This window comes from Dama dama, chromosome 19 (genome assembly GCF_033118175.1).
Source record: "Dama dama isolate Ldn47 chromosome 19, ASM3311817v1, whole genome shotgun sequence".
Lineage (NCBI taxonomy): Eukaryota > Metazoa > Chordata > Mammalia > Artiodactyla > Cervidae > Dama > Dama dama.
This window is the reverse complement of record NC_083699.1, coordinates 72360288-72381051: the sequence shown is the minus strand read 5'-3', so window position 1 is coordinate 72381051 and position 20764 is coordinate 72360288. Positions and strand designations below refer to the sequence as shown.

The following is a 20764-nucleotide window of genomic DNA, read 5'->3' as shown; positions in this document are numbered from 1 at the left end:
CTAAAATGAAGTTATAATGCCTCTAACAGAAGGTTTCACTCTCTGTGCTGGTTGCCTGGCCATCAGGCCCTGCTCCCCCACAATGAAGCCCATGGAGGGTCCACCCTGGCTGATGCAGTCCCGCTCAGATGGTAGCCCCGGGGGCAGCAGGGACTGTCCCTCTCCTGTACTTGACCTGGTGCTAAAGCACCATGTCTGACTTCTTCGAAAAAAGTTGGTATTGGTTTTATTTTCCTGAAGTGTGATATCTGGAAGTCAAAAAGATTTTCCTGAACATTTTTTTCTGCAGCATCCCCCTACCACTGGTCCTGGTTATGAACAGTGTCCTCCTCAGTCCTGGTGCTGGGACCACAAGTGGCCAAGAGGGCAGGTGGCCAGCAGGGCCTGGCACCCCCAGTGTGGCAAACACCCCAGGAAGTGAGGAAGCCATGCCGGCCTAGTGGGTGGCAGGTGTCACATGGGGGTGCAGGGCAGAGATGTGAGCCACCCTAGGAAGATGAGGTCTGAGCAGGACACATGGTCTCCTCAAGACTCCTCACACGTGGCCTTGCCTATGCCGCGTTCATGGTCAGATGTGGCCCCACAGAAGAGCCTGGCTGTAGTTGCTTGTGCCCCCGGGGCCGAGAGAGGCAGACTGAAACACACAGGCGAGTGTGATGGGTCCTTGTGGAGGTGGGGGGAACGAGGCCTCCTGTCATTGGTGTCACAGGGCTCCCAGGAGCGGCTGCTTACTGGGGAGGGAGCACTCTCACACCCAGAGAGTGTTAACCTGGCCTGGTGTTAAATGAAGAGTATATGGAGTTTTGAGCTCTGGGATGGACCTCCACCCAAGAAATCCCCACCGCAGGAGGGCGGGGCTGCTGGAAGTGCAGCAAGTTAGGTGGAGAACAGGAGCGTCAGCGCCCCCGGGGAAGTGTGCTTAGAAGGCCTCCCTCCACCAGAAGTCAGAGGGGATGGGAGGTAGACATCAGGGCTGGTGGAGTGTGGGTGCTGCTGGTGGTGGGGTCAGAGGGCACCATGGAGCAAGGGTGATGGCTAAGGCTGAGCAGCACAGAGTCCAGCCCCACCTCTGGGACAGAGTGGGGGCAGCAGTGGACTGAATCCTCCGCTCGCGCCACAGTGGGAATGGCCATTCAGTGTAGTCACGCTTCCCGCCTGGTGACCACAAGGCACCCTGGGACTGCAGGGAATCCCCTGCGAGGCGCCTGGTCACAACCAAGGGCGAGCCAGAGATAAAGAGACGGCGCCCTCCTTTACCCAAACACAGGTCCTTGAAGCAGCGTCTCTGCGTCACACAAGGTCACACAGCACAGCCAAGGTCACACAATGTGTCTAAAGTCACACAGCACAGCCAAGGTCATAAAATGTGTCTAAGGTCACGCAGCACAGCCAAGGTCACACAGTGTATTCAGGATCACGTAGTACATCCAAGGTCAGACAGCATAACCAGGGTCACAGAGCACAGTTAAGGTCACACAGCACATCCAAGGCCATACAGCATGTCCAAGGTCACATAGCACAGCCAAGATCATACAGCTGTGTTCAAGGTCACATGGACTTCCCAGGTCACATGGTGTATTCAAGATCACACAGTGCATCCAAGGTCACACGCATTCACAGGTCACACAGCATAACAGAGTTCATACAGTGCATTCAAGGTCCCACAGCATAACCAAGGTTGCACATGTTCAAGGTCACAGTGTGTCCAAGGTCACACAGCGTGTTCAAGGTCACGCAGCACAGCCAAGGTCACACCACTGTGTTCAAGGTCATACAGCACATTCAAGGTTATACTGTGTTCAAGGTTGCAGTAGCAGGCCAAGGTTACACGATGTATTCAAGGTCACATGGTGTGGCCTGGGCTGCAGAGTTGAAGCCACCAGTCAGTCTGTGGTCCCCACATCCCTGCATGTGCCTCTGGTGGGGGTGCTCTGAAGTCACACTGCCTGGCAGAGGCATGGGCAGGGCCTAGGAGGGCAGTGGCCTCAGGAGCTCCCTGCAGGGACAGGCTGCTCTGGTCCCCAGGCTCTGCCCCGGGCTGGTGGTACAGCTGACTTGGGCTCCAACAACAGCCAGGCCCAGCCCCATGGACTCTGTCCCCAGGGAAGATAGTTGCCCGGGCAGTGGCTGGCAGCGGGCATGATTGATTCTGACCCAGGGGTTAGGCTGACATCGTCAGACCCTGGCATACCTCTGGTACCTGAGAATATCGTGTACCCCAAGACACGAATCCTAAACTTTTGGACACAGAATAGTGGAAGGAAATTGTAGCAGATCTCATCACAGCTGTGGACTCTTTCATTTGGGCTCTGAGGTGTATTAAATGATGACTCTTCTGTCAGTAGTGAAGTTGGATGTTTCTAACTTTGCTGAGATGAGGCCATCTGAACATCAGCCCAGGGCAAGCGGAGCTCCATCCTGGGCACACAGTCCCAGGGCTCTTCCCGAGGACTGAGGGCAGAGGTGTCCCCTCCGAGCTCGGCTCCAGGGGAGGGTGGCATGCAGGCAGGGCTGCTCCTGCCCCCCCGGCCCGCTGCCTCCTGCTGGGGGCTGTGTCTAGGGTGGTGGCTCCTGGAGGACCCGGGGGCTGGGGGCGCTGGGCGGCACAGTGGGTGGGGCTCGGAAGGAGGCCTCACGACTGTCGGGCTGCAAGGCCACTCTAACACTCTGTCTCCCTCTCCTGTCCCTTTTCCTAGTCCCCACCGAAAGGTGCCACCATTCCCTACCGCCCAAAGCCCGCCTCCACCCCTGTCATTTTTGCAGGTGGTCAGGTAAGAGCCGACCCGCTCGCGGCCTCCACTGCCAACCTCAGCCTTTTACTGCAGCCCCCGCCGCTGCCCGTTAGTGCACTCAGGTTTTCTCCCCCTCACGTGCACGTCTCCCCCACCCGCGCGGAACGCAGAGCTCTCCCCCCCACAGCCCAGCCGGGGCTGAGCGCGGGCCCCGCGCGAGGCTGCCAGGCCACGTCCACACACAGAAGGGGCCCAGGAGGACCCTGGTCTGGGCCCAGGCCTGTGCAGTTGGGCAGCAACGCCCAGTCTAGTTCCCTGGTGCTTTTAGGAAGCTCAGAGGGAAGAAGGGCCGGGGGTATTGCCAGGGGTCTTAGGACTCAGAATTGAGATGACTGCAACTGTAAAAACGCCCATTTCCCCTGAGACACACATTCCCACACACATGTCCCTCCCAGTAGCATGTGAGGGACAAGAGGAGGATGAAGGAGGCCCAGCTGGGCCTCCCTGTTACTCGGATGGTCCATGCCCTCCTCCTTCCCCACACTGGCTGCAGGCCAAGGAGGCTGGGCACAGCCTCACTGCACACCTGGGGTTTGGGCAAGAGCCCCTGACCCTTCTCTCGCATCAGGAGCGGGTCATGGCGGTTTCTGTCTTCAGCCAGTGGTTGGCCTAGTGGGGCCGACAGGCGGGCCCTGCCGCCTCTCCTGCCTTTGAGCACCGGCCTCCACGGCCGGGTCACCGCAGCTTCAGTCAAGGACTTTGCACACTCAGGCCAGTAGTACCAGAGGGAGCTCTGCGTCCGGGCGGCGATGCTGTGTGTTTGTTCAGGGAGAGTGAAGACGGAGGTCCTAGGTGCCCCAGGGCGGGGGAGGGGCTGAGAAGGAAAGAGGCAAATGCAGGTTGCCCATGTCTTCCTGCGCTGCCCTGCTCTGCTCTGTAAGGGAGCCTCATCAGGTGGCCCCTTCCCATCCCCAGCCTCCCACCCCTCCCCCCAGCCCTCCCCCGCCCCCGTCCCTCACCTCTCCCCTCTCTGCCACCCCTGTGCGGCAACAGCTGGGTCCCTGCTCCTGCAGCCGCCTTTGGGGTGCTTCCCCCGGGGAGGGAGGCAGTGGTTCCCACGGCCCGTGGCTCAGAGCTATTCAGAGCTCCTCTCCTCGCCCGCATCCAGGTCAGCGGGCAGGTTAGTTACCTGCCAGGCCTTGGCCCCAGCATGCGTGCAGGCAAGCCTGTGATGATTCCCGGTGGTAAAGCATGGGCTTTACTCAGAAGGGAGGCACATTGACAAGAGCTGGAGTCCGGGCAGCCTCCTGGCTGTCGCCTACCCCCAGGCAGGGCAGCAAGGTCACCGCCCCTGCGGGAGAGCAGCGCCTTAACCTAGCCCCTGTGCCCGGGGGACAGCACGAGTGGCCAGTGACTGGCCTTGTTCATCAGCACCGCAGGCAGTTGGGAGGAGGAGCCCGGGCACCAGGCCCCGGCCCCCACACCCGAGTGCAGGATACGCTGCACACCCAGCCTCAGAGCCTCTCAGCCAGACCTTTCCGGGGAAGTACTGGCCGGGCCCCTGCTGCAGAAAGGCGGCTGCTGCCTCCCCAGCAGGTTCAGACCCTAGAGTCTGTCCAGACAGAACCTACTGCCTGGGCTCGTCTCCTCCTGTGTTCTGAGAGGATGGTGGGTGGCTGTGCACTTCGAATAGCACTAGCAACCCTGACATCTGAGTGAGGAAAAGGTGTCAGAAACTGAGGGTGCCTGGGGTGGAGAACTGCAAGTCGGAGTGCCTGTCTTACCCAGGGGCACAGTGGCGCAGTGCACAGTGGCATCTATACGACGCCTGCAGATGGGCCTCGAGGTCCCGCGGCCCCGGGCACGCACAGGCTCCCCCGTGCTCGCCGTCTCTGGTCAGGCTGCTTTCCTTCACTGTGAGGAGCCAGGCCTCACCCGACAGGGGTCTGAACCCACCCCACCAGCAGGCGAGTGTGGCTCTGCAACACGCTCCCACATCCCAAGTCCCGGTGAAAGCCTTTGTCTTCACTCTCCCTCAACTCTGTGTGGTTTGTTTGTTGATTGGCCACGAGTTTCTGAAAGAATCTTTGCTGACGGACTGGGGGTCAGGGGGCTGGGTGTGGGAGAGGCTGCGGGTCCCACACTCTTGCTGTGGCTGCTCCATGTCACCGTCATGAAGGCGAGTGACACGATGAAGCCCAGCAAGACTCCCTAGGGGCCGTACCACCAAGTGTGTGCTGCGCCCAGCCCCCTGGGGCCGGCAGACCTGCGGCTCGCCAGACCTGGGGCCGGCAGACCAGCTCGCCAACCTGCGGCTGATTTGGGCGCATTTCTTAAGTGGACATTTGCAAAGTGGGGTTTGAGTCACCTTTTAAAGATTTCTGTTTCATTGTTTGGTTTTCTTGGGATAAGTTATTTCCTGAAAGTGTGTACTCTGATGGCTGATTAAACTCTCCAGTGTTAATAACCATCAGTCCCCAGCAGGGGTCGACTGGATGGCGCGTAGCTATTTCCTATTGAGAAACAACAGGGTTGGAGGTATTCCACCTGGTCCCTCCACCCTGCCCCCACCCTGCATGTCTGGTTCTAGGTCCCGCCACAGGGGACACGGGATCCCTGCCCCCAGTTTCCGGAGGGAGGGATCACCTCTCCTATGTGAAGGGGAAAGCCTTAACCAGAGCACCGGGGCCCGCTGGCAGGGGAGCCCGCCCCAGGAGGCCCTCATTCTGTGAGGGCATGCGGTGAGGGGACGTGTGGCCGCCGCTTCGCGAGCTGATGGTGTCTCTCTCTCTCCAGGCCTACACGATCCAGGGACAGTACGCCATCCCCCACCCAGATGTGAGTTTTCACTCTGCCCCTTCACCTCCTCTCGTCACCTCTTCCTCCTCCCTGCATGCTGCTGTCAGTCGCTACTAATATTAATATTACACAATAATATTAATACATTCTCCGTGTTCTTGACCTCTGTCGTATCCATATGGCCCTGAGTAACCTTTAACCTCTTAGCACTAATTCTCCCATCTGGAGGACTTGGCCTGGTGTCAAATTGTCCTGAGTGTGGCTGCCGTCCAGCTGTTCCTCCACACCCGCCCTGGTGGGCGGGGACAGCTCAGGCCCTGTGTGCACCTGTCCATGCAGTTGACGTGCCATCAGCAGGTGGGCTGGGACACCTTGGACGGGCGTTGGAACCTTTGGTGAAGCTGTGCGCTCCCTTTCAGCCCCAGTTGGACCAAAGTCCCTGCGCCCACAAGAGCCTGGCCATCAGAAGCCCATCGAGCAGACAAGGCTCTGTTCTCGTGTTATGACACGTTCCACACCCAGGGCTGCTCTGGACTGTGTTCCAGTCTGAGTGTGGCGCTGCTGCTGGAGGGCTGGGCACCCTGAGAGCCACGCAGGGAGAACCTCGGGGCCACAGGGCTGCAGATGCGCTGGGCAGTGCAGTCGGCCCCGCTGGTCCCGGACAACGGCACACTGCGGGGAGGTGGGGAGGGAACGGGCTCGTGTGCCACTGCCTCAGCTGCAGCGAGCGAGATCCCACCTGAGATGTGTCCTCTGTGCTGGGAGGATGCGTCCACGTGCTGCTTTGTGAGAGCCGGGGGGTGCGGGTGGGGGTTTGTCCAGGCAAAGGGGCCGCAGGGGACTGTGGTGCCCTCCAGTCTTCTGTAGACCCTCGCTTTTTTGAATTGGCAGCTTCAGAGCCAGTTGCCTAAGATACAGAGCAGGGCAGGAAGGGTTTTAAGAATTAACTGACGCTAAGTACGTGTATGTATGTGTGTTGAAAGCGCAGAGATTCAATTCACTATCATTGCAGGAAATTTCTATTGAGTAGAAAAGAAATAGTTTTATCCTTTAAAAATCCTCATAAGCAACAAGTCAGATGGCTGATGGACGCAGGGCTGGGGGACCGCCCCCACGCCACGTGGGGCTGCCTGCCCTCGTCGTCCCACTGACCGTCGTTGGCTGTGACCCAGGGAAGGTGGGGTGCTAGAACCTGGGGTGGGGGAGGGTGCGTCTCCATGCAGAGTGAGCGCTCATAGTGCTGGGGGTGGGTCTGTGAACCCCGATAGAGCACCCGTAGTGGTGGCAGAGGTTAGAGTGGAAGCCAGCTTCTGGGGTGGCACAGCCTTTGTTCCCCACAGCTGGCAGTCTCTTGCCTTCGGAATAGTGTCTGTACAAAAGCACATTCAGAGCTCAGCACACAGCAACCTGGGTCAGAGGGGCCAGTTTACCCCAGTGCAGCTCGGACCCGGACCCGAGGCTCAGACGTGCAGCGCTGTGTGGGGCCTGTGCTCCTGACTGAGGCCTCACATGCAGGCCGCTGATACCCAGGGGCACAGGCGCCTAGCAAGTCCCAGGGACTTCGATTGGTTTGGTGGATTGGTTTTTGTATCAGTCGGTTGTTTTGCTCTTTCATGTGATGTTCTCAGTATCTCTTAAAAATGGGTAGTTTCAGGTTTTTTTTTTTGTTTTAATTTTTAAACTAATGTATAGCTGCTGTTACGTAGTTGCCTTGAGGGCTTCTGTGATGGCCCCCACGTCCTCCAGACCTGCATGTGCCGTGGAGCAGCTGTTGGGAAGAGAGCAAGACTCTGATAAAACGCTTCTCCTGCAGAGCAGAGAGTTGACAGCTCGAACCGTCACTGACAGAGTCTGTTCCAAACAAACGGTAACGAGTGATGATGGCCAGGAAGGCAGTTTCATCTGAGCTTAATACTCAGTAGGATTTTTTTTAAAGCTTTATTTCTTACAGCAGACTTCCCTGGTGGCTCAGACAGTAAAGCATCTGCCTACAATTCGGGAGACCCAGGTTCAAACCCTGGGTTGGGAAGATCTCCTGGAGAAGGCACTGGCAACCCACTCCAGTATTCTTGCCTGGAAAATCCCATGGACTGGGGAGCCCTGTAGGCTATAGTCCATGGGGCCGCAAAGAGTCAGACACGACTGAGCGACTTCACTTTCACTTTCCTTAGAGCGCAAATATGATAATTTTAGAAAGTACTCATTTATTTTACAAGATAACTGAATACACCATTTAAACATTTCAACCCCAGTGACTGACACAGTCATATTCCTGAATCAGGCGTAGACCACGAGGAAATACGTTTCCTGCAGCATTTCTTCGTGTAGAATTAAAGCATGTGCAGTTTTTCCTGCTTTCTGGTTTACCCTACTTGAGAATGAGGGCCCCACCCTCACCAGTCTTCCTCCAGGTCCTCACCAGGCTCAGGCCTTGTTTCACCAGAATCCTCCTGGGACTAATAGCTCTCAGGCATTCAGAGAGGCCAGGGATGGCTGGGTGGCTGGCCTGGGTCATGGCCGGTGGCCTCGGTCACAGCCGGTGGCCATAGATTACGGCTAGCAGCGGAAATGCTCCAGGACAGCTGCCCACTCCCCAATGTGTCCTGCTCGAGGGGTCAGAAGTGGTTTCAGACGCAAGGGAGGACGACGGCAGCCACAGCTCAGGATGCGGGAGGAGATGCAGAGCATCATCACCGCTGTCTCCTACCTCCATTCTTCCTGTCCCTGTGCTGATTATACCAGGAAGGAACTGTTTTCTTCTGGGAGAAGTGAGTCACCCTCAAGCACCCCACACATGAGGATCTTATATCTAGTCTTCAGAGTTCCCAAGTCACTCCCTTGCTCAGCATCCCCTCCTTAAAGGGGCCTGGAAGCAAGCAGGATTGAGATCAAAAGTTGGGCTGGACCGATGGGAGCCTGGGTGGACACCGTCCCCTGGGGTTCACAAGGGAGGACATGGAGCTTCATGGAGAGAGCTCCAGAGCTGGGATCCAAGAGCAGCAGAGCTGTGGGTCCCCATGATGCTGGGTCTCAGCAGACATATTGAGTACCTGGGGGTAGGTGGGTGCTGTGGGTCCCCACAATGCTGGGTCTCAGCAGAGGCATTGAGTACCCGGGGGAAGGTGGGCGCTTCTTTGGCCAGGTCATTGCTTAGCGAGTAAGCAGTGGGGAAATTGGAAACCCGTGTGTTATAATGAGTGGAGGAAACCAGTGGATCCTGTGCAGACGGTGGTCCCTGGGACCCCCCTCACAGTGGACACAGCTAGGAAAGAGCACCTTCCCCGCCTGTCTCCTCGGTGTCCCCCTCTCCCGTCTCCCAGGGAGAGCCCTGCTGAGAGGGACCTGCATGGCTGCCCTGCTGATGCCCACACCTCTGGCTCTTTTTGGTGGTGGGGAGGCCTGCTGCAGAGCAGCTAAGAGGGCAGGTTAACTCCCCTTCCCACCCCTCCTCCAGGCCACACACCCTCTCTGGCCGAGCTGAGCTTCTTTTCAGTGGCAGGGCTCTCAGCCCACCCCTCCCAGAATCGGAACCTGGATTTTCACAAGACCCTGGATGACTTGTGTGCACGAAGGACTGAGAAGGAAGAACCCAGATCCAGTCAGAGCCCCAGGAAGAGAGGATAGGTGGGAGGGAGGGAAGACTCTAAGAGATGATTGCAGAGAATTTCTCAGAATCAGTAACAACAGTCCTCACATTCAGCAATCATAACAAATCTCAAGCAAGATCAATCCAAATGCTTCTTAGGCATGTCCAAACAAAGCCACATGACACCAGAGAGCAAAGCACATCTTCTGAAGATGGAGGGAGAAAGAATATCACAAAGGAGCAATGCAGGGGTCACAAGGTGGTGATGAAATAAAAGAAAACAACCATCAGAGGATCACCGAGGTACAGGTGTTTTTCAGACGAACAGCCGTGACCTTCTAAAGGACGCCCTTCAGGAAAAGCAAAATGACCGCAGAAAGAAGGCTATGAACACAAGAAAGAATGGTGAGCGAAGAAATCTACCATCTCTTTCCTTTTGAAAGAAGCACAAATCAGAAAGAAAACATTGATATTTTTGTCTACTAAAACGTAAACATCTGGGTCAATGAAAACACACTTTGTAAAATCAAAATCAGTGCTAATTGCTGAGATTAACATACAGAACTAAATGGACCCCAAAAGCACAGTTAAGATTTAGGATGTGGCCAAGAGGATGAAAACACCCTAGGGCCACTGTAGCATTCAGGAGGAGGCAAAGACGCTGAATTAGATGTTAGACGCAGATGTACGTGTTACAGTTCCAGAGTGGTGTCTAAAAGAAAAGTGTTCACTTTTGTAACTTCATTAAAGGTGTGGGGTGGGGGAGACATGGGTGACCCGAAAATATCATTAATCAACACAGCAGAAAGGGAAAGAGAAAAGAAACCCTGGACGATCAGGGCAATTAAAATAAGACAACAGAAATTACTATACGTCTATGGTGACCAAAGTAAGAGAAACTTTCCAGTTAAAAAACAAGGTCTGTCAGATGTTTTAAAAATAAATAAATAAGCAAACAAAAACAAAAAAGTTTTCAGTTTTATTTCAAAGGGCACATCTAAAGAAGAAGGACCTAGACAAATTTAAAAAAAAGATAGGAAAAATATAGGAAAATACTAACCCAAAGAAGCAAAATACTATTATTATTATCAGTGGGGAGAAAAACAAGACTTAAAGGCAAATCACTTACTCATTACTTATTGATAAATTGTTCAGTTCACTCAAAGAAAGCAATTTAAATTTGTATGCACCTAAAACACAGCTTCAAACATATATGAAGGAAAAGAGTTAACAAACCATTAGGGGAATCTGACAGACATTGCAGCAAGGAGCCTGAACGTGAAGGCCAGGTAGACCAGAAGGAAGAGATTCTGACTGTCCCGCCTGAGCCGGGTTAACCAGCATGCTCGGAGCACTCCCCAGCACAGCTGCCGGACCCACGAGAATGCTTACAAAGCTCCACGACACACAGAACACAGACTCACCGTCTCTCAAAAGCTGGAATCAGAGAGACAGTTCTCTCCCACAAAGCAGTAAGTTAAAATCAATAGTTAAAAGGAGATTAAAAAAAAAAAAATCTCGTCCTTATTGAAACTTAAAGCCGACCAGAAGAGCACAGTGAAAGGAAAGACACACGACCCTCCTGGTCGGGACATCAGGGGTCCTCCCAGGTTGAGATGCGGATACTGCAGAAGTGACACGAAGTCCCTCCTACTGTTTTATGTGAAAGAGCAAAGGCCCGAGCCAGCAAGCTGGTCACACCGAGAACATCTGATGGGAAACAAAACAAACACTCCGCCTGTACCGAGAACTTCAATGAGAGAGAAAGCTGTAGCACTTTTAGAAGAAAAGATAGAATATCTTTCAGTTCACAGAAGCACAGGCTATTAAGGAAAACAGTGATGAATCTGACCACATTAGAATTTTTAAATTCTCTCAAGGCTCCATAAGGAGATTGGGGGAAAGATCTTTCTAGTACATGAAGCTGAACTAGAATGAGAACCTGAAATATGTAAGTTTACATGAATCAGCAGAAAACAGCCCGGTAGAAAGATGGGCAAAGGACACCAGCGAGCCCTTCACAGGAGAGGAGACTCACAGCTGGAACCACGCAGCGGGTCCCCTGATGAGCGTGCAGCTGTGTGCTCGTGAGTTCCCTCCTGAGCACTTGTCTATATTTCATACCCCGACACGGTTCAGTGGGAAGGGCAGGTCATGGAGAAACGTCTGTGATGTGGCACCACCTCCCCTCCTTCCTCCCCTCAAATCCTGGCCACATTTGTGGTAGAAATACCTCAAAAAGTGGGAAGTCCCCTCAGCACCCAGTGCTGCTCCTTCCTTCACAAAAGGAAGAAATGGAGCCCAGGAGGCCCGGTTAAGGACGAAACCAAGACAGGACATGTCAGCTGACATCCAGCGGTCCCCCACTAGCGGGGAGGGCTTCCCCGGGCACCCCCATCCGGCCAATCCTTCCTCAGGTGTCCCCTTACATCCGTGGGTGCCGGTGGGGGTTACGTGTGCTGGGGCCACGTTTCATAAAAGGCAGCAGGTACATGCCGGAGGACAGGTCAGGGTCGGAGCAGCTGAACTTCTGAGGGTCAGACTTCCCAGGTGTGAGCAGAACCCTCCTCCTGGGTCCTCCAGCTGTGCCTGTAACACGCATGGTGGCGGGCTCATCCGTCTAACTGGGAGACAGAGGATCATCCCCGGGTGTGGGGGCCACGGGCAGCCCAGTGGGGAGACTTGTGAGTGTGCGATGTTCCTTCACCCAACTCATGCAGCAGTGCTTCTGCAGCCTGCCTGCCACCCGCGTGGGGCCCTTCTACCAGCTTTGCCCGTGTCCGCAGCGCTGGTCGGAGCTGGAGCCGACTCGGGTCGGTTCTCCTGCCCCCAGAGCCCCGATCTGCCCCGCCGTCCTGTCCAATACACAGCTGTGCACTCCCAGGGACTCGGGGACAGAGGGAGAGGGCCCTGCCCTTGTGGTGACCGCACAAGCCTGGCCGCCAGATGCACAGACACCGGCTGGGATGGAGCCGTGGACCCGGAGCCGGGAGCAGCCCAGCCGAGGCCCTGAGGCCCTGCACACAACGCAGGCCCACTCCCGGGGCTCCCCCCTGGCCTCCGGACCCCAGGTGAAGGGGCTAGAGCCCCCAGGGGAAGGGCTGGTCCCGGCCAGGCCACTGTCCATGCCCCAGTGCGGTGTCTGCAAGAAACCCCAGTGAAGTGAGCACAGGTGGCCTGCCTGCACTACCGGGGCTGTGGACGGCCACCTGGATGTTTGTTGTCTCTGGACATGGGTTTCCTCCTCCATCCTGGGAGCTCTGTCCCCTCCTTTGGCCCCCTTCTAGCCCTCTGTGTAGGTGGACTCAGGGCACAGCACCTGCCCAGCGTCCTAGTGACCCAGGGTGACTTGCTGTGCCCTGGGGTGGGGTGGTTTGCAGGACAGAGTTGGTGCTCCCACCACTGTTGTCCTCATGCCCCCGGCGCCCGTGGGTCCTTGCTGTCTTTCTCTCGACACGTCTCTGGAAGGAGGAGCTGAGCAGTGGGGTCCCCGGCCCGTCAGCCTCTTGCACAGGGTTGTCTTGCCTGTGGCACAGCAGTTGCCGGTCACCGCTCATCTCTCATCCCCAGGGCGTGGGCTGGTGTCCCCATGACAGCGATTCCTGGGTGTGCTCTCCTGATGCATCTCAGGCTGCTTCCGTGCATGTCTGCTCAGGTCACCCTGAGCCCCGTGGTGTCGAGTCACTGGGCTGACATGCCAGGCAGCAGTGTGCTGTAAGCCCCAGCCCCACCTCAGAGGGGACTCTCAGAGCAGACTCTGACCCCGGGTCACCCTGTCACCTCCTCGGAACCGCCAGACGTGATGGCTGAGTGGGATGTGGCCAGTTCTCCCCATGCCCCATCTCATCAGGGACTCTCAGAGCATGCCCGGCCCTCAGGGGGCCAGCAGCAAACCCACTCCTCTGTCACCCAGGGGCTCACCCTTAAAGGCTGGGATGTCAGAAATCCCAGTGTTTGTCCTTCTCTTCCCCCCACAGACTCTGCAGGATGGGACCAATGGGATGACTAGTCAGATCCACGTCTCACCTGGGGATGCCCACAACTCTCCTTGGGTGCCCCCACCTTCCAGCCACGGGGCTCGGTGGAGGCCTCAGTACCCTGGAGACACTCAGGCTAGATCATGGCATCCAGTCCCATCACTTCATGGCAAATAGATGGGGAAACAGTGGCTGACTTTATTTTTCTGGGCTCCAAAAATCACTGCGGATGGTGATTGCAACCATGAAATTAAAAAACGTTTACTCCTTGGAAGAAAAATTATGACCAACATAGACAGCATATTTAAAAGCAGAGATATTACTCTGTCAACAAAGGTCCGTCTAGTCAAGGCTATGGTTTTTCCAGTAGTCATGTATGGATGTGAGAGTTGGACTATAAAGAAAGCTGAGCACCAAAGAACTGATGCTTTTGAACTGTGGTGTTGGAGGGTACTTGAGAGTCCCTTGGACTGCAAGGAGATCCAACCAGTCCATCCTAAAGGATATCAGTCCTGGGTGTTCATTGGAAGGACTGATGCTGAAGCTGAAACTCCAATACTTTGGCCACCTCATGCAAAGGGTTGACTCATTTGAAAAGACCCTGATGCTGGAAAAGATTGAGGGCAGGAGAAGGGGATGACAGAGGATGAGATGGTTGGATGGCATCACCGACTCAATGGACATGGGTTTGGGTGGACTCCAGGAGTTGGTGATGGACAGGCAGGCCTGGCGTGCTGCGGTTCATGGGGTCGCAAAGAGTTGGACACGACTGAGCGACTGAACTGAACTGAGGCCTCCTTTGTGAAGGTCGGGTATTGCGAGCCTGTCCTGGAATGATCTGGCCCTCCATCCACTGGGCTGGAGAGGTGGGGCCAGTGGGTGAACCAGGGCTAAGGACACATCCAGAAGTCTCCAAGGCCAGGGGTGGGGTTTGGACAGCCCTTCTTAGGTGGCCAGGGCTCAGCATGGTTACCTCCATTCTCTGTTGTTCTTAGTGCTTATTTAAGAAGTGAGGCTCAGATAAAATAACTAAAGAAACTGCGTTTCAAAGCCTCCCACAAAAGTCTAGGGTTGGGGAGACAAAGGTCAGGTCACAAGGGACAGGGGAAGGGTGCATCTTTGGCTGGCCCCACGGGAGCCCAGCACCCTCCTGGCTGCTCTGCAGCACCCTTGGCTCCATAGCACCCTTGGGTGGAGCCTTCCAGCCCTCTGCCTGTGATCCCGGAGGCCCAGGAGGCGGGCTGTGGGCTGTGGGCTGTGGGCCTGCAGGGCCCCCCACTGAGTCACCTCACTGTGTAGAGTGAGGACCAGGCTGCTATCTGGACCAGGAGTGCAGAAGGGAGGGAGCGTGGGTCTCCCGCCCACACGCCTGAGTCCCGTGAGTGAAGTGTGACGTTGAGGCTTCTAGGGGCCCTGCGGGTCCTGCTCTGTAGCTCTAGACCTCCCCGGTGAGCCCGGGCGCCCGCCTGACCGGGGCTGAGAGGGGGAAGGACTCAGTGCCTGCCGACCGACCGTGGCCCATTGGTTATTCCAGGCCAAGTCCTTGCGTGCTGCTGCGTCCGCCATGTGTCGCATGGCCCCCTTTCTATCTGTGCAGACTTCTGTTACGCGTTTTTAATTTGGTGTGACTTGTACTCGATAACAATAACCTTCTTAGCTCTCGTGTCCCTCCTACCCCAGCAGTTGACCAAGCTCCACCAGCTGGCCATGCAGCAAACCCCCTTTCCTCCCCTCGGACAGACCAACCCCGCTTTCCCCGGTACGTACCCAGCCGCCCTTTCTGACCTCTCTTCTCACCCGGGGCCTTTCTCTCTCCGAGCGTCTGTGTTCAGGGCAGTGAGCGGAGCAGGTAGGGCCGTCTGAGTGCTGGGCACAGCGCTGGGCACGCTGCCACGGGTGGGCAGGGGTCTGTCTGATGTCTCTGTGCAGGTCAGTCACCCCACAGCTGGCCTTCCTGAAGGAGACACCTCCCCCTCGAGGGTTTGTCCTGCTCTGCTGCCCGCTGGCCGTAGGGGAGGTCCTCCTGCAGGAGGCCATACACCCACCCGCAGGGCGGTCTGCCCGGACGGCGCCCCCATAGCGCAGGGCGGCGCACCAGTCAGACTTTGAGCTTCCCTAGTTGAAGTGACCTTGCTTCTCTCCTTGAGGGCAAAACATTAAATCTGTTTCTTCTTTGCTCTCCAGGAGAAAAGCTGCCTTTACACTCCTCCGAAGAAGCTCAAAATCTGATGGGCCAGTCGTCAGGTAAAATAAAGCCACGCTAAATGGAGAGCCAGCAAGCCAGGAAGGGACCTGGCGGGTGGAAGGGGCCAGAGGGCCACTCGCTGAGCGCCTCGGGGGAGCGCTGCCGCCGTCCGGGGCCGGCCCGAGCGACCACTCCAGGTCTGCCCACGCAGCTCCCGGTTTCCACCTATGGCTCTGCAATCATGGTGATGGGTCAAGTCTCTGCCAATGTTCGGGGCACAGCTGCCTCGTCAGGTGGAAGGTCATTTATCCTCCCAGGGGCACAGCATGGGGGGCTGGAGGGAAGGGCCGACCAGGCTGTGAGTTTTCGTAGGAGAGAAGACCACTGTATGGTGGATCTGCACTAAATTCCCCCTGACGTGGCAGGGTGGGCGTGGATCCCCAGATCCCGTCACCCAGGCTTAGAGCAGGAGGCGTGGCTCCTGACAGACTGTTTGGGAGCAAAGCCACTGGAAGCATGTGCCCTGGACTTGGCAAGGGCCCTGTGACAGAAGCGCCCACCACGCTTTGACCCACTCCCCATGCAGGCCTGGATCAGAGCAGAAGAGCGAGGGTCTGGCTTACAGGGAAGCCGGGGAGGGGCTCAGCCGCCGCCCCCACTGCTGTTCTGGACCTCAGGGCAACTGCCTGTTGTCTGTCCCTCAGGACCACAGGGGCCCGGCTGAGACCACGGGGCTCAGGGATTGTCTCTCAGGCTGAAAGCCCAGCTCTGATGCTCCGTGTGCTTGCTGTGGGTTTCTTCTCGGTGCGGCTTTTAATTAAGCTAATGGAGATTTTAGTGAGTGGAAATTAGAGGAAAACAGAATAATTTTGATTATGGAACTGGATACCAACCTCTGCACAGTTCCATATCTGGGTGATAACACGTGTCCAGGGCCTCTGTGCAGCCCTCTGCCATTAATAGTGAGATTTCAGTAACCACCCAGCCCTGGTTTCCGGGAGACCATCTGGCGGCCCCCAGGGCCTGGCCTTGCCAGGAAGAACGCTCCCTCACCACACCCCGACCCCACCACAGCCCTCCCAGCATGACTTCAGAGACAGGGTACTTGTGTTAACACATCCCTGTGACGACCTCCCTCTTCAGGGCCCCTGGGACCCTTGGAACTCAGGTGCACATACATCCCCATGCACACGCACACACCCCCCACGTGCATGGACACACACGTGCCCCTTGTACATATGCATACACGACCCACAATGCACATGCACACACACACACATGCACACAGGCACACACATGCCCCATGAATATGCACACACACACACACATCTATGCACATGGGCACACATATGCCCCCATGTACATGTGCACCAATGCCCCCATGCACATGCACACATATGCCCTCCCATGCACACATACACCCCCATGCACACACACCCCCCATGCACACACACCCCCGTGTACACACACACACCCCATGCACACAGACACTCACACCCCCTGTGCACATGCACACACACGTGCCATGGCAGCGGGTCAGGAAGCTGGACGGATTGTCCTCACTCTGAGGCCGCGTCACACGCTCCCCGGCATCTGGGACTTGTGCAGGAGAGGCAGTGCTTGCGACTCCTGAGAGGACGCTCACCCCTGGGATGGCTTTAGCACCTTTTCAACAAAGTCCCCTCATTTGGAAAACACAAACCAGGAGTCCTTGCATGGTACTCAGGACCAAGGAAGTCTCTGAGGTGACGTTTTAAATGTCACTGTTGACTGAATGTGCGTACAGATGGACGAGAGGCTGGTAATTGTATTGAAAATACCTTTACAAAAAGAGAGAAAGAGCAGGAGCTCCAGGTTTAGCTGCGTAAGAGAAACTGACGGACGGTTCGGGGTGCATTGGTTTGTTCGGCACAGCTGAGCCCGGTGCTCCACGGGCCCCGGAACAGCCTGCGCCTCGCCAGGCCCCCGTGCTCGAGACACCGGTGGCCCCCGCGCATCTTGTTCCAGGGACGTGGTTGCAGTGGAGGAGGACTTGCGGGCAGGGACCGGGCAGTCCCCTTTGTCAGGACCCCCTGGGCATGTGGGGATCAGGCTGAGGGGCAGGGACCAGCGAGGGAGGAGCAGGGGGTGGGCAAAGGGCTCAGGTTCCAGAATGTTCCAGAGAGCGGCGCCTGTGATGCCTGGCTGCAGGGGTGAGAGGGGTGGGGCCGAGGCAGGATGGCAGGGTCGCAGCCACAGGCTTGAGCTTGAGCTGCCTCCTGACAGGGTGGAAGCGCCTGGCATGAAGGAGCACTCTGCCCGGTGATTGTCTCCCTCCCCTCGGGGCCCCTCAAGGCCCCCCGTTTTGTGGTCACTGTTTCTGAAGCAAGTGTGGGACTTGTCCTTGATCCTGAGAGGCTGGCTCTGACTTAGTGGGTCCTGAGCTGGGATTTGTAGAGTTGGAAGCTGCGATGTGTGAGGAACTGGGCCTGGGTGCTCACCTTCGGCCCACACACCCTGTGGAAAGGCACGTCTTCCCTGGCCTGGCTCTCAGTCCAGCCTCCCTGCCCCAACACTGGAAGTGCTGTGGGGGCCGGAGCCACGGGGCCTGCAAGGGAAGTGGGGGGTGCCTGGGGCAGCAGAGGCGGCTGTGCTGGCGAGTCTGGGGCACCCAGGGCTGGTGTGACCACCCAGGCATAGCCACCAGGGTGTCTGAGCGATGTCTCAGGGGACTATGCCACATGGCAGACAAGTGATGCAAGTTGCACCCAGAAGGAAAAGGGGAACCACCCCCTGCCAGGTTCCTTCTCCCTGTTTGAGAGATGCTGGGTCAGGAGAGGGGTGGCAGTTGGGACCCAGAGCTCACAGGCCCCAGCCCCCAGCTGCGCAGACCCTGCCCTGGGCGTTCCCCAGCCCTGCCTGCCTGTGGCCAAGTGGGGAGCGGGGTCAGGTGCCTGCGTGGTGGGAACAGCCTTCCCCCAGCCTTCCCCCGTCTAACCCTGTCCTCTCGCTGTGCCCAGGTCTGGACGCCAGCCCCCCGGCCAGCACTCACGAGCTCACCATTCCCAATGATGTGAGTATGTCCAGCCTTACCCACCTGTGCCCATGTGCATCCCCCCATTAAGCAGCTGAATGCCCTTGAGGGTGGGTGACGTCACCCCCAAGTTACCAGACAGGGAGGAGCCATGGGGGCTTCAAGGTGAACTCAAGAATGAAGATGCCAGAGCTGCCTGGGGATCCTGGCTGCCCAGTGAAGGCCCTGCCCTGGTTCAGGATCACCCTGGGGACAGGTGGTCCAGGAGCACCCCGAAGGCCCTTAGAGGGCCTCCCACACTCCCCCCCACACACTCCCCTGACATGCTTCCCTCACAGGGCCTCACATACTCCCTTCACACACGGCCCCATACACTCTCCCCATGCCCTCCACCACACAACCCCTGATATAATCCCTCACAGGGTCTCCCATACACTCCTCCCACGCCCTCTATCCACACTTCCCACATGCTCCCCTCACACCCTCCCTTACACACTCCCTCACATGCTCCGTTACACCCTCCTTCACACATTCAGTTATCTCCCAACCATCCTCTGGAGCCTCAAGTCATCCTAAGAATGCCGACTCCAGTCTCCAAACCAAGACACCAGGGTGGGTGTGGATCTGGTGTCCTTGGAGGGACAGCAGCCTGGGGGGGCATGGTGATGGCTGGGGACGTGCCTCTCCAGCTCCTGTGTCCACTCAAACATCTCTCCAGCCCGAGAGTGCAGCCTAGAGGGGCCAGCGTGGCCTCAGGCCCCCAGAGGACCCTGAGCCGAGTGAGGGGTCTCCATAACTGCAGGCTCTTCATTTGACGGGACTTCCTACAGTCGAGGCCTCGAGGCTCCCACCCTCCAGCAGGATTGGAGGCGTGCCTCTTGGGGCAACCAGGGGAGGGACCAAGGCAGCGGGACCCCCAGCTCCCCTTGCGTCTCAGCTACACTCAGGCCGCAGTGGATTGTCTCCAAGATGCTCCTGCGTTCTTTCTTCCAGCTAATAGGCTGCATAATTGGACGCCAAGGGACCAAAATCAATGAAATTCGACAGATGTCTGGAGCGCAGATCAAAATCGCCAATGCCACGGAGGGGTCATCAGAGCGCCAGATCACCATCACGGGGACTCCAGCCAACATCAGCCTTGCCCAGTACCTCATCAACGCCAGGTGAGGGCCTGGGTGGGGCCTGGACTGGCCTGCCTCCCGGGGTTCTCTTCTAGGGGTGCTTGGGGAGTCTCCAGGTGACACAGGTCCACACGCACTCCTCTGTCCTCTCACACTAGACTTCCACCCTCCAGCCACGCCCACGTGGCCCCACACAAGTTGCTGGGCATTGACACCCCGCATGGCACGCTGTGGGGAGCCCCACGTCCATACCTCCCTGGCAGGACGACTCCTGCAGCCCTCCCCGCAATGGCGGCAGAAAACGGCAGTGGCGGCCTGGTCCTGTCACATCCCCCTCACCCCAACCCCGTGCGGTGACTGGCATGCAGGCCCCAGGCTGGGAAGGAGGGGTCAGGACTCAGGACACCTCGCCCCTGAGAACACGGTGACCCGTGACCTGTGCCCTTGTCTCTTCCAGGCTGACGTCCGAGGTCACCGGGATGGGCGCTCTCTAACCCCACCGCGCCCCCACGCTCACCACCTGTGCAGACTGCCCCCCACCCCCCGCAGATGTAGAGGTTTCTTTACCAACAGAAGCTATCTGTGCCTGCCCTAGACCTGTGCCCACAACGCTCCAAGTGTGTCGGGGGCCCCTGGCTCCACCCTGACACTGCTCCAAGTTCATTTACGCCTGCTCCTCACGCGTTGGCATGCCATGTCCATTATTTTAAAGGCTTTGTGGCCACTCCCATCCATGACGCTCTAGAAACGTCGTTCCGTAGTGTCCGTGTAACCTTTTTAAGACTTGGTTTGACGTGTGGACGTTGTCTCCAAGGCCCCAGAGCTGTGGCCGCAGGAAGCCGTCCCCCCGGTCCCCTCGGCCTTGTCTCACATGGTCGCACGGGTCAGCACCGGGTGGGTGCACGTCTCCCTGTGTCTGAGAAGCGGAGGGCTCAGGGTTGTGACAGGGGAGGATGGAGCGGGCTGCTGGGCCCCAGGCATCTGTCTTTGGGGCTGACAGTGTGGACCAGCTGGGGAGGCACCTCTGCACTGGGTCCCAGTTCAATAAATGATGCGCGCTGCCCCTCATCTTGGACTCCTCTCTGTGACCCCCCCCCACCCCTCCCCCGCCTCCCACCACGCTCAGACCCCACACATACCGAGGAGCGGCTCCACCTTCTCAGACAAAGTGAGGTTCCACCTGCTCCCACCTTCAGGGTTCGGCTTGTATGAGTCTTGCTCGTCTTACTTCTGCCAAGCTGCTTGGATGGCAGAGATGTAACCCCAAGTCCAGCGTCTGCAAGTGAGGCCACCCCCTTCTCCCCTGGTCACACTGTGCGCTCAGTGGCCCTGAGCTTCCCAGTGGGAGCCT

General features: G+C 57.3%; 1 protein-coding gene across 26 annotated transcripts in view; it reads left to right on the top strand.

The window, feature by feature from the left end:
• PCBP3 (poly(rC) binding protein 3) overlaps nt 1-20471 on the top strand; it is a 217056-nt gene extending 196585 nt beyond the window's left edge. For 10 of the 26 annotated variants that reach the window (XM_061167428.1, XM_061167421.1, XM_061167419.1 and 7 more), the window contains 7 exons: nt 2697-2840; nt 5529-5570; nt 14775-14853; nt 15279-15338; nt 18279-18331; nt 19286-19455; nt 19871-20471. In XM_061167428.1, coding sequence (XP_061023411.1) covers nt 2697-2840; nt 5529-5570; nt 14775-14853; nt 15279-15338; nt 18279-18331; nt 19286-19455; nt 19871-19907 — 585 coding nt within the window. In that variant the 3' untranslated portion in view covers nt 19908-20471. Of the gene's footprint in view, nt 1-2696; nt 2841-5528; nt 5571-14774; nt 14854-15278; nt 15339-18278; nt 18332-19285; nt 19456-19870 lie in introns of those variants that run through there. The other 16 variants (XM_061167405.1, XM_061167410.1, XM_061167409.1 and 13 more) reach the window with 16 other exon arrangements.
• The last annotated feature ends 293 nt before the right edge of the window (nt 20472-20764 follow it).